General features: G+C 35.8%; 1 protein-coding gene across 1 annotated transcript; it reads left to right on the top strand.

The window, feature by feature from the left end:
* The first annotated feature begins 1417 nt into the window (after positions 1–1417).
* LOC132623410 (uncharacterized) lies at positions 1418–6484 on the top strand. The gene is made up of 3 exons (XM_060338157.1): positions 1418–1895; positions 1982–2125; positions 5983–6484. The coding sequence occupies exons 1-3, from the start codon at positions 1533–1535 to the stop codon at positions 6295–6297; spliced, it is 822 nt and encodes a 273-aa protein (XP_060194140.1). The 5' UTR covers positions 1418–1532; the 3' UTR covers positions 6298–6484.
* The last annotated feature ends 6868 nt before the right edge of the window (positions 6485–13352 follow it).

Raw genomic sequence — 13352 nt, 5'->3', positions numbered from 1 at the left:
TCGCTCGGTCACATGTAGTCAGGCACCGGGTGTCGTGTTACGTCCAGGCCCAGGTTCGGGGCGTGACAGAAGTCGACCATTTTTGTGGTGATGAATTCAGTTTCAAGGTACGCTGCCCTTGAGTGCTTGTTATCTTGGAAAAGTTGAGCAACTCAATTCCAAGACTTCTCCGCAACATCATCCGCCACGAGAATAGAGGTAAGAATATCATGGGAGACGGTGGCGTATATCCATTGAAGGACCACCGCATCAAGCCGTTTCCAGAGCGGAAGATTAGCCGCCTTCGTTGCGTTGTACGCGGTAAGTTCGGTGGTGTCAGTTGGTGGTATGATGTGCTCTAGTACGGAGTGGACGCGGGCTAGAACTTTGAATAGTGTCACCCATTCGTGATAATGGCCGGTTTCCATGTCAAGGGTGATTGGTATTAAAGATTTCACATTCGTGACAGTTAAAGCAGTACGGAATTTTTTTTGTCAGCCATTGAAGAGACAAGAGGGAGGAGGAAGAGGACGGCTACGCCTAGGGTTAGGAGGGAGGGAAGGTGACGGCTAGGTTTAGGAGGTGAGGAAGGAAACCTAATCTGATACCATGTAGGAAATCAATCCGTGATCTGTATTGATGTATGAAAGTCATTATATACAAAGTAGGTATCTAACTAGCAGCATAATACTAGGCTAAATTATAAGACCTAATTACTATACATAAGGAAGAGATCATGCATAATATACATTTGCTAATTATGAAAAGATTATCCTAATATTTACAATATTTACGTAGACTATTACATAGTCTATCAACTAGTACTGCTATTTTTTTTCCTCTAGAATTTGTTTTTTGACTAATTTAAAAATTTCTCTTTAATTCTTTTTTTGTTGGTGCGCGTAATGCAATTTGGTTCATGATGCAAAGGTGGATTACGCCAGTCAGCTACCAGATTATGCCAGTCAGCTACCAGATTACACCAGTCAGCTACCAGAGCTACCACATTACGCCGGTCAGCTACCAGATGACACTAGTCAGCTACCAGATGACGTTTTGTCTTTCATTCTCGCACGTCTGAAAATAAAAGATGCTGTTAGGACGAGCATTTTATCTAGGAGGTGGAGATATCTGTATGCCTAGATGCCTACATTACAATTCAGCCTTGACATGATTGGGGTTAACTCTTTACGTCATAGTTGTTGCCCTTCCTATCAACAAAAATTCTTGAGAGTAGTAAATCAGTTTTTGTAACTTTATTCGGGTCGTAAAGTGGTTGACCTTGAATGCGCATTTGCATTGGGAGAGAGTTTAGTGAATTTCACCAATTGATGCATTCTGTTTCAAAATTAGGTGTTGAAAGATTACGTCTTTACTTTGATTGTGGCACTATTCCTGCCACACATAACATTAACCCTGACCCCAGCACGTTTTTTAAATTTTCTCTTGAGCTTCTCTCTCAAGCATCGTCATTGAAATTCTTGTGTTTGACTGCTTGCGTTCTACAACCAAGTGTCGGAGTCCCTCTTAACTCCCTCAAGACCCTTATCGTGATGGGCGTTGTGTTAGAAAGGGGACAACTTGAGGGTATCTTGTCCTCTTGTTTGAACCTTAATCAGTTAATCATAAAGTATTGCAAACTTCCGTATAAGCTATGCATCTCTGGTACAGTAACATCTGTTCTTTTTGTTAATTGTTGCGAATTGGATGAGATTGATCTTCAGGCTACAAAGCTTCGTAGGTTTGAGGGTTCTTTTGATGACAAAGTAAAATTTTGCTTCTCTTCTGTTCCTGTGTTGAAACATGTAAATATTTGCCTTATCGGAGGTGCTGGAATGCCATACATATTTGGTGAATTTGCAAGAGACTTACCTGCTCAGGTTAAATCTTTAATCATCACAGCTTATTCTGACCAGGTATTTGATGATGTCTTGTCTTCTCAAACTCCTTCGGTATTTATCTTTTTGAAGACCCTAATCACTTGAAGTGTTCCTTATTTCAGGTAGCAAACTTCCCAACAGAGACACAGATATTCAGAAACCTTAGGAAGTTAGCCTTGCTACTTGAGAGCACATACGACTTTGACATAGTCAAAGTTTCTCCCGTCTTAGATGCCTGTCCTCTTCTCCAATATTTGGATTTAGTGGTGAGTTATCTATATTTATCTTTTTTTTTTTTTTTTTTGGGGGGGGGGGGGGATATTCTTTGCTTGATCTCAGATATTGAAGACTTCAGGACTTCTTCGTGATCATTTCATTTCTTTTTGTTATCTTGATTGCTTCAAACTCAGCCTCAGCCATGTCGAGGTTTGAAGATCTCTTTTCAATGGCGTTCAATCCTACAATAGTCAAAACCAGTTTAAATAAAATCACATACATATTTTTTCAACCATAATTTACTGATATAAAATTCCAGGCAACAAGCTACAGAATTGCAGGACACACCAATCAGGGGTGGATCTAACATACATCTTATGGATTCATCTAAGCCCCGTAGCATTGGCTCGAATCTTGCTTACGTGTTAAAAAGTTTCACTACATAAGTACATATTATGGATTTCAAACCCAGTAAATCAAATACAATGTGTTAGAATCCCCAAGTTGAAACCATATTTTGCACCAACCGAAATTTTCTTAGGAAACAAGAACACTGCTTAGGCTATACCTTGAAAGAAACAACAATATCTCATTATGGTAATAGAGGATTGATTAAATTCTACAGGTTATAAAATAACGATCCAATAAAAAAAGGGTCAAGCCCCTTTAGAATCTTGTACCTTTGGAGCTAATTTAACCAAGTGAACAGAAGGCAAGGTTTTATCTTTGGGTTATATGTTTCAAGAATTACAATAACAACCAGAGAATAGAAGATACATTATATGCCTTTTTAAAGGAGTGCTGAAGTTAGCTGATGAAAAAAGTTGGGATCTTGAGTGAAAGAGGCTCTTTTTCTTTTTACCATATTTTTTAGTAGTAGCCCTGCATATAGACTTAATAGTACTCCCTCTATCCCAATTTATGTGAAGGTGTTTACTTGACACGGAGTTTAAAAATGAAAGAAAGATTTTTAAAATTTATAGTCTAAAATAAAACAAAGATATTTGAGTGACTATAAATTATCTCATTAAAGGTAAAATGAGAACTTTAAAGTTAAATTGTTACTAAATAATGTTAACTAAATAGCCCCCAGGATTTAGCTCAATTGGCAAAAGTTGAGGGACTTGTGTCTTAGGTCAAAGGTTTGAGCCCTGTGCCAAGCGAACTAATTCTGGTACTTAAGTGGAGAAGGGTAGAGGGGCAGGCGCATCATCCCCAAGTTTCGGAGGCTGCGATTGGCCCACAGGGTCTGTTCCTGACGAATTTCTCGATCATAAAAAAAATTGTTACTAAATAGAAAAAAGATGTCATTCTTTTTTGGGACTGCTAAAAAAGAAAGAGTGTCACATAAATTGGACTGAGGGAGTAATCCATTCTACAGTTCCCTCTTCTCTCAAATTATTATTGTTTCTCCGCCTCATATCCTTGTAACCGCATGAGAAATTCTCTACACAACAAAAGCCACAAAATGATAGACGACACTATTCATTGTTACCAAATATAAAAAATCAGAATGAGCTAAGAAGAGAAATCAAGAAGTTAACATTCCATCGTTATGCAATTCAGAAGAGAAAAATACAAATAAAAATGTGTAATTATCAGGCAAGAAAATAAAATAAAAATCGTAAATTCTCTTTTAAACATAGAAAGAAGTTATATCCACCATACAAATCTTCCAAACACAATGGCACGCAGAATCATTCCAAGCTTCTATACAAATCTTTAGACTCTGAGTCTTCTTCAACAACTATGACTTGAGATTGTGAGGACTGAATGGCGCTCACGGCTAACAGTGAGGGTTTTGAGAGAGCGGAAGAAGAGATTTGAAAAAAAAAAAAAAAGAGGTGTCTTGAATTGCGCCCACAACTAACAGTGAGGATCTTGGGAGAGCAGAAGAAGGAATTTGGGAAACTCAAAGCAAGGTTAACACCAACCAACTTCATAGTCATACATAGTAAAAAGAACATGTTTTCCATATTCAACTGAAAAGAAGGCAAGATAACATGATTTAATGTCCTCATAAAAATTTTCAAATTAATGTCAAACTTTTCAATTAATTACTTTTAGGTCTTTTTTTATTTTATAAGATAATTTTTTCAATAATGTAATTTTAGCCTAACAAAAAAGTTATGGATAATTTTATACGTCGCCTTTGAATTTTGAAATATCTGTGATTTATTATAAATACAGAAAGTAAATTTTTTTAAATGATGCCATATAATGTTAAAAATGAAGACAATGTCATCCATTGAGATCGGGTTATCTTTAAAATCTCTTGTTTGGTGAACAAATTTTTTTTTTTTTTGAGTATAGAGGATACATGAAGAATTAAATTTTATTGGATCTTGAGGCTCAATTTAATAAATATAGGTTATTTCTTGAATTTCGTCCGAAACTAGGTGAAAAATCACATTTAACTAGTATAAACCCTTAACGCAAGATAATGAATGAAAATTTAATAAATGTCAAAACAAATTGATTTTTATCTATGAATAAAATCACACACTCACAAATTCACAAAAATACGAAAATATTTTTTGATTTATGAGCTTTGTAAGTTGTAATTATCATATTTTATCATAATCAATGTTAGTATAGGATATCGAGTCATTGTGTCCCTTTGAGATTTGCTAATTTTTCTACTTAACTTTCTTCCTCATAAATAAATTTTTCATTAAAAATCATCTAATTGTGTGACGAAGAAACTTTAATAATTATAAAACTTATCAATAAGATATCATTAACCTACAAATAAAATAAAATTAATTATGCGGTAGAAAATGTGTAACGTTATACGTATTTCATAAGAATTTCTATTTTTATATTTTGAGTTTGGGTATATATGAGTGTAGTAGGTTAGCATTGTACCCATATTTTGAATTACTAAAGTACCCCTGCTGCCTCATTAAATAGATACTTGCATGGGCTTTTTGGTCTTTTTCTTAAATTTCCCAATTTCCCTCCATACGTTCCTAGAATCCATCTTCTATTGGCTCTCTGTTTAAAGTTCTGGCAGGAAGAACTCTGCAATTCTGATTCTTTTCTGTATTTCCAATTTTCTGAACCTTCCATTTCCGGTCACATGGGACTTTTCAAATTTGAAAAGTTCTTTTTAGGATCTTTTCTCTTCTACAATATATTATAAATAAAAGAACTTAGTAGATATTCAAATGCCTTTTAACCTGGTGACCAGATTATGGTGTAACTTTAGATAGTGCAATTTTTTTGAATTAATTTCTCTCTACTATATATATATTTGTTACATATGTATAAGGTGTATATAAATGTAAGCACCATAGCGAGCCAAAAGCTGATTGAGACAAAACAATGGCTTTCTGAGATGCCCCCTTTTGGTTTTGCTGTTAGATCCTCTATACTGTAATAGAAACACCAATTTCCGAGACATATTTTCATAGTGGATACCTCAAAGATGTTTTCACATTGCACGGAAAAACGCTGCCCAAAGGATATGTTCTACCATATATTTTCTTTTATATCCTGGCAATGACTGATTTTGCTGAAAAATCTTTTAACAACGATATTTGATAGCTAAGTGCCACTTAAGTTTAGTTGTCAAAGTGCAAGTCTTCAAGATTTTCCATACATTAGAGAAGTATTTGTTATTTTTCATTTATTATAACTAGGACACATCTTTTTTTTGGTTTGGTATAACTAGGAGATGTTATGCCTCACTGTGTACTAGAAAAGGTCTAATAGTACCTGTAGAACGTAGCACTTACTATAATTGATTTTCATAAAGCTACTTTCATTGTACGCAGCATAGCGAACTACTAAGATTATTTCTTAATGTTGATTTAAATGCCTTGTATTGCAGTTTGCTTAACTATGTAAGTCATAGTTGCATTCAATTAGCCATATATATGTTGATTTCTCGTTCTGATCTCAGCAAAAGAGTACAATTACCCAAAAAGCAAGAAGAAGTGGCATAAGATCTTTATCTCCTACATGTCACACAGAGCTAAAAGAAGTGAGATTCGGTGGATTTCTTGGAATACAAGAAGAGATTGAACTTGTTCTTTATATTCTAAAAAGTGCAATGGTACTCAAGCGGATGTTTCTCAGCCAATACCTAATCAGCCCATATTATAGTGTTCATTATGGTTTTGATACATGGAAGAAAAGAGAACGAGAACGCCTCTCAATCGAACAGAAACTTCACCGGCAAGCTATCTCTAGTAATGTTGTGGTGATCATCCAATAAGTTTGTTTTTGTGTAAATACTATATCGGCTCTCTATTATCATTAGTGGTAGGTCAACTTGTATAGGTTATCCAAGTACCTATTTCTTTGCTATTACTTAAGAAAAACTATAGTTTATGATTGTTTCCCTAAGACTACCATTGTCATTATGCATGTTTAATGAGAGCCATAGTGTGCTTGAGAAAGAATTGTTGTTCTGGTTGCAATGTGCTAGTGTTTTGAGCGATGTATTGACTTGATTGTTTTATTATTCTAGGTTTTTGGGTGAAGGAAGCAAAGGGACCATATGGTTGTGTTTTTTGAGCGACGTGTTGATTTGATCGTGTTAGAATAAACTTGATTGTGTTTTATTCTAGCTTTTTTGGGAGAAGGGACCATATGTTTGTAATTTTAAGCGTGTACCACTGGATGTCCATGTAGTTTAGTCCCATTTGTCCTTGTAAGAATCTTATTCGGCCGTCGACACAAAATTGGAATAGCCATTAACATCAAAAAACTTTCGAGAAACGTCGTCAAGATTTAATCATATTGAGAATATTTCCTTGTCGTCCTTGAAATTTAATTGATTTATTTATTTCCCTTTTTTTACGGGACAATTAACATACTGTTCCTTTATCCCCTTTTACCTTTCATGATAAATTGGCTAAGCTCGTAAAAACAAAACAAAAAGATGTGTTTCCCAAGCGAATCTACTCTTGAACATTAAAAACTAACACCGGGTCTTTATACCAAATCAATAAATATAAAATGTGTCTTTCATACACTACACATTTATTACTTAGCTCATGTTTAAGTATGTATTCTCACTTTAACTTTTAAAAGTTATAAAGGTTACAACATTCTCAACCATATATACAAGATGAAGAATTATGTCGAACCACCTTGCAAGTCGAAAGCTTGTGGTTGCTTGTTAGAAAAATCGAATTACTTCTAATCTTTGATTAGCAGTACCATTCGCATTTCCATGATTATCCAGCTAAACTGAAAGGGTAATGCAATTGAAGTATTGCAATGACTCTCAATGTCCAGAGAAAGGACCATGCAATTTGTTTTTTTATACAAACAAAGATGAAATACATGACAGAAAGTAATACATTTTAGCTTAAAGAAGGCACCTCAGTTTGATAAACTTACCTCCACCTATCAACCATAACATCTACCTGAAGTTGAGTCAGTCCTTGTACTCTTGTTCAAAGTTATTTTTTTAGTTGTCCAATTTGCCATGGATGCAAGGATTGAACGTGCAACTCCACTTATCACTTTTCTGTTGGACTAACAAACATAATTTCAAGTTAAAGTGATCCAATCCATTCATCTTTGTGTATCTTTTTAAAAAATTCAAGTTTCCGTAAGCAATTTGCCAGTCATCCAAGGAATGAAGGAGTTACTATCACGCTGCTAATATTCCTTTCTAGAAATTTCGGCTCGCCCAATTGTTTCATTTTTAAACAAACGCATATTAGCAACACCCAATTGAAAAGAGTTGGAGAAATTGATTCAATATTGTCCCTTCAGGGACATCCAATAAAATTAAACCGATACATAGAGATAGTTTCAATATTCAAAGATAGAATAACACACTAGGAGCAAATTTAGACACGAAGGGTGTGTTTGGTACGAGGAATTTTTTTTTCCAAAAAATAAGTCATTTGCTTATTTATTTGTTTGGGTTTGGTAAGTACGCGGAAAATATTGTCTCAAAAGCTTCATCTAATCTATGCAAAATACTATGGTGGTGGAAGCAGTGTGAGGCAGGGTGTTTGGTGGTGGTATCGGGGATGAGTGGGGTTTAGAGACGCTGGATATCTCACTTGTAGACTAGTTGAAATAGTTCAAATACATTATTGTACGACACTGTATGGGGTATTTCTGTGAGTTCTTAGAATGGGATGACGTCAGAAAAGATTTTTATCCAGATATCAACCGGCCGTGTATTAGCATATGATGAATATGTGACATAGTGATGTATTACAACTAGAAATCAAGACATTTGCATTGATCTTCTAAAATAGATTCATAACCTTCCAAGCACAACCAATCGCTACCCAAAATCAAGACATTTGCATTGAGCTTGTAAATAGATTTATAACTCTTCAAGCACAACCAATATCTATTAGAAATCAAGACATTTGCATTGAGCTTGTAAATATATTCATAACCTTTCAAGCACAACCAATCTCTACTAGAAATCAAGACACTTGCATTGAGCTTGTAAATAGATTCATAACCTTTCAAACACAACCAATCTCTATTTAAACTCCCTTTACTTGTTGGAGTACATCTTGACTTTGTCGATTATGTTATGGTTGAAGTCCCATTTATGACGACCTGGTTTAATCATCCCATATTATAGTGTTCGTTATGGATTTGACATATGGAAGAAAAGAGAACGAGAACGCCTCTCAATCGAACAAAAACTTCACTGGCAAGCTATCTCTAGTAATGCTGTGGTGATCATCCAATAAGTTTGTTTTTGTACAAATACTATATCAGCTCTCTATTGTCATTAATGGTAGGTCAACTTGTATAGGTTAGGCAAGTACCTATTTATTCGTTATTACTTAAGAAAGACTATACTTTATGATTGTTTCCCCTAAGACTACTATTGTCATTATGCGTGTTTAATGAGAGCCATAGTGTGCTTGAGAAAGAATTGTTGTTCTGGTTGCAATGTGCTAGTGTTTTGAGCGATGTGTTGACTTGATTGTGTTATTATTCTAGATTTTTGGGAGAAGGAAGCAAAGGGACCATATGGTTGTGTTTTTTGAGCAACATGTTGACTTGATTGTGTTATTATTCTAGCTTTTTTGGGAGAAGGGACCATATGCTTGTAATTTTAAGGCTGTACCTGGATATCCTTGTAGGTTAGTCCCATTTGGCCTTGTAAGAATCTTATTCGGCCGTCGACTCAAAATTGGAATTTTATCCTCTAGTGGTTGTATTTCTCCTGATCATGATGTATGCTATACCTGCCGGCGCAGCAATCTTGGCCTTGTACATGCTCATCACCGTTGTGTTTGCGCTCCCATCTTTTCTAATTTTGAGCTTTGCATATCCCAGTTTGGATTGGTTGGTTCGAGAAATCATCGCCTGAGATACTGTTTTTGTTCTCTTGATCGCATGGGAACAAAAATGCTATGTCATGCTTTCCTTATTATTTGCCATGGCTTTGTCATTTTGTATTTTCTTTTTTCCGTAACTGCTTTGAAATGCTTTCATTTTCTTTCTTTGAGCCGAGGGTCTATCAGAAACAACTTCTCTACCATCATAAGATAGGGGTAAGGTCTGTGATACAAGAAGGGATACGCGGAAGCAATAAAATAACAAGGAAAGTAAAGGATAGATAATTTGACACAACTTAAGATTCAATTTAGCAACCAAAGTTATATAAAAACTAAGACCTCTAAATTATCATCAAAAGAAACACCAAATTCTTAAGGTGACCTCAAGGGAAACAAAGTCCCAAGCAACCGACCTTCTCAACAAAGAATTCAACCAAAAGCTTCAACAAGCTCTCATCTCTCATGCTCCCAATGGAGTCTTACAATTTCAATATTTCATATCATCAAAGTCTCCCTAATGAAATAAACTAAGATAGTATTTATACTAGATAGAAAAGGAAGACACTACTATGACTATTACAATAATACCCTTAATGAAGTAAGGGCCTTGTTTGGTTAGTAGTCTTCTCAAAAGATGAGAAAGGCCTTCTTCTCCCTACTTCATCCAAATGAGGCCTATACTTCCATTTTAGCATATTCTTGAGCTTCTTGCCTTCAATCCAAAGCACCTAGTAAGTCTCCAAAGACGTGATCCGTAGCTCGACTTGAAATGGATATTATTGATGAAGCTCGGCTTGTATCATTCTCCCCTTCTTGAAAAGGATTCGTCCTCGAATCTAAACCTTGCAAAACAATAGGGAAGACAAGCAACAACAAGGTCCTCAAAGGATGAGGGTTAGTGTTAGATTAGCCTACTCTACGAACATGCCAAATATGCACACACTTGTGATATAACCAAGTATCAACCATGATTAAGAAGAACAAGCTCTCATATAGAGCACTAAGAACTTGGTTATCGCAAAGAACATGAAATGAATATATCATAGAGGAACCAATGGTTTCAAAATACCGAAAAGGCAATACCACATTGATTCTACTAGACATGACACACAAATTTGAAATATCACCGGGGTCAAACGGGAAGAATATCCATACATCGTGGCCAAGAGAACGACTATCTACCCCATTAGACCCCCTCCCAACATAAGATGCACCCCTAACACAAGCATGAATATCATCATATGCGAATAGATAGTAAAGAAAGGTTTCACCCAAAAAAACTTCATCTATGGTGTCCTCACATGTAGCTTCACTATTAAATTCAAGTACATGCTCAATCATACTACTAAGACTCGGAACACACAAGGAAGAGTTAACAATTTGCAAGCAAGTATCACCTCTCTTTTCAAAACACTCTTTCCCCACAAGTGTATTATCATTTCCCAAGGGAAGTTTTCTATCATAGGGAAGAGCGTCACCATTCCATAGTGGATTTTCAAATACCATGTAGTCCCCAAAAGTGGCTACATTTTCAACATTACAATACATTCCACTAGACACTTCACTCTTATTAGTCATGTTATCATCAAATAAGACATTATCTTTAAAGAGAGAATAATCAATGAACAATGGTAAGCCGAAGCATGTAATTTCATTATCAAAAAGACAAATGTCATTTTTCAAAGTACCTTCATTTACATGACTATCCACATGATACACATCACCATCACAAACAGGAGTCTCATCACTCGACATAAAGATAAAGCTAAGAGACTCATTTCCACGTTCATCAAACAAGGGTGGGGTGTCAAACTCATTCAAATAATCAACTAGAACCATGTCATCACTAATCGGAGGTTCATTAATCACATCACAAAATTCTTTTACTAGTGGACTAACATTACACTCAAGTTGATCACATGATAATGTATTTTCATTCAAAGCACAAGTGTCAACACTAGGTGGACACAAACCAATCTTGCAAGAAGAATCAATTCGGTCATCTAAAGGATTAACTAGTGTAGGGACACTTTCAACAATGACATTATCATCACATGGTAAAGAATCATTAAAGTCACACAACGACAAGCTACTACTCACACTCACATCACAAACTTGTGCATTCAAAGAGTTGGAAGTGTTGAGGTTAGCTATCGTACCTGGAAGTTCACACGAAGAATCTTCTTTAGTTGACAAGGTTTCCATGGGTGGAGATTTTTGCAACTTTGCATTCATTGTCTCTTGTGGAATAGGTTGTGGAAAGAGAAGACTCCCACAATTGCCCACTACATACTTGTTCCCCTTTCTTTCATAGGTAGTTCCATGAGTTTCGAACCAATCACGCTCTCTTCGTCGTTTCTCCTTACATTCCGCGATTTCTATCCTACTCTCTAGGTGATCCAATTGACTATTCAGGTGATCCATTTGACTATTCAATCACCCTACCTTGTTGTTCATATCATGCAACAACCTCATCAAATCAACAATTGTAGGTTCCCCGGTGGGAACTTGCATTTCCCCGCCTTGATTAGCCATTAGTACCTATTTAAGAAACTCAACAAAGCAAGCAAACACGTTACGTTAGTTAAAAATAACTCACCAAACGCTCAAGTATGCGCACCTTTTGAATGCCTCACAAATTGCTTCGGCTAATGGTTGTATGCTTGTTAATCCGGTTGGGTCACAAGGTCCCGTTCACTACTCGAGGTCAAGAGTGGATTCTTATTGACTCGAAGAAAGAAAGGACGGCTCAATTTAAAGCAAACGCACTTGAATCAAGAAATTAACGATGAAGTTGTAAAACGAGAAAAGAAAGAAAAGAATTGGCTTGAAAGAAAGGACTCAAGAACTAATTAGCAACTAATAAGATCGATTACTAGTTGTTAACTAGTTGTAAGAATCAAAGAAGGGAAGTTAAGAAGGAATCAAATCGTTTTCGAGCACTTAGACAATCTTCTGCAGGTCGTGCGTTAGCTATGCGTCGCACACCTGCCGCACAAAACACCCTTCTCTGAATCTGACACTTAGAAAATTTTCGGAGTTTTCAGAGTCGTGCGATGGCCATGCGCTGCACAAGGATCGCACAAAATACCCATCTCTGAATCTGTGCAACACACGTTCTGCAGAGAATCGAAATTTTGATTTTTTTTCGGGACCCGTGCGATGGCCGTGCGCCGCACGTGCAGCGCACACACGTACAATGATTTTTTTTTTTTTTTTTTTTTTTTTTGCAAAAAAAATCAAAAAATATGACTTAAGTATTTCTGATTTTTTTTTCTTTTCTTTTGGGATACTTACTTGGCCCACAAACACTTTTCACAATTTTATTTGACAACTTTTGGATCAAATGGCCCTTTGGAGAGTCTTCTTCCTTATGAAGATTTGAAGGTCTTCAAGAACACAAGAACAATTCAAAAATTTAACTACCCTCAAATCAACTCCAAATTGGCTCAAATTTTGGATCTAAGTTCTCTTTAATGTAGAGAACAAAGCCCACTAGGTTTCAACCTTCAATTTCACCTTCTTCAACAAGACCCACTTTCAAGTTCTTGAAGTTTTCAAAGCTTCAAATTCCAAAAATGGTAGATCCTTCAATCCTTAGCCAAATACCTCCAAATTTCGGATTTAGAGTCCTTATCAACTAGAGAACAAACCCCAATTAACTTGAACCCTCAATTTTTCTCCTTCTTCAAACTCACCAACCTTGTTCTTGAAGCTTTGAAGCTCAACAATGGTGGAACACAAACCCTAACTCCAAATTGACTCGAAATTGAAGATTTAGACTCTAGAAACACTAAGAAACTCTAATCTAACACTAGATTCAACAAAATCAACAAGAAAATTCGTTTTTTTTTTTTGAATTTCGTTTTTTTTTTTTTTGTTGAATCAAAACCCAAGACTAGATTTGATGGAACAAATCTAAGCTAAGCTCTGATACCAATTGATACAAAAAGGGATACGCGGAAGCAATAAAATAACAAGGAAAGTAAAGGAT

This window comes from Lycium barbarum, chromosome 12 (assembly GCF_019175385.1).
Source record: "Lycium barbarum isolate Lr01 chromosome 12, ASM1917538v2, whole genome shotgun sequence".
NCBI lineage: Eukaryota > Viridiplantae > Streptophyta > Magnoliopsida > Solanales > Solanaceae > Lycium > Lycium barbarum.
Note: the sequence above shows the minus strand (reverse complement) of the source record. Positions and strands in the feature narration are given on the sequence as shown.

Coding starts and splice junctions, on each gene's coding strand:
- LOC132623410 (XM_060338157.1), top strand. CDS start 1,533: ATGGGCGTTGTGTTAGAAAGGGGACAACTTGAGGGTATCTTGTCCTCT. Junction 1,896..1,981: donor TCACAGCTTATTCTGACCAG/GTATTTGATGAT, acceptor TCCTTATTTCAG/GTAGCAAACTTCCCAACAGA. Junction 2,126..5,982: donor TCCAATATTTGGATTTAGTG/GTGAGTTATCTA, acceptor TTCTGATCTCAG/CAAAAGAGTACAATTACCCA.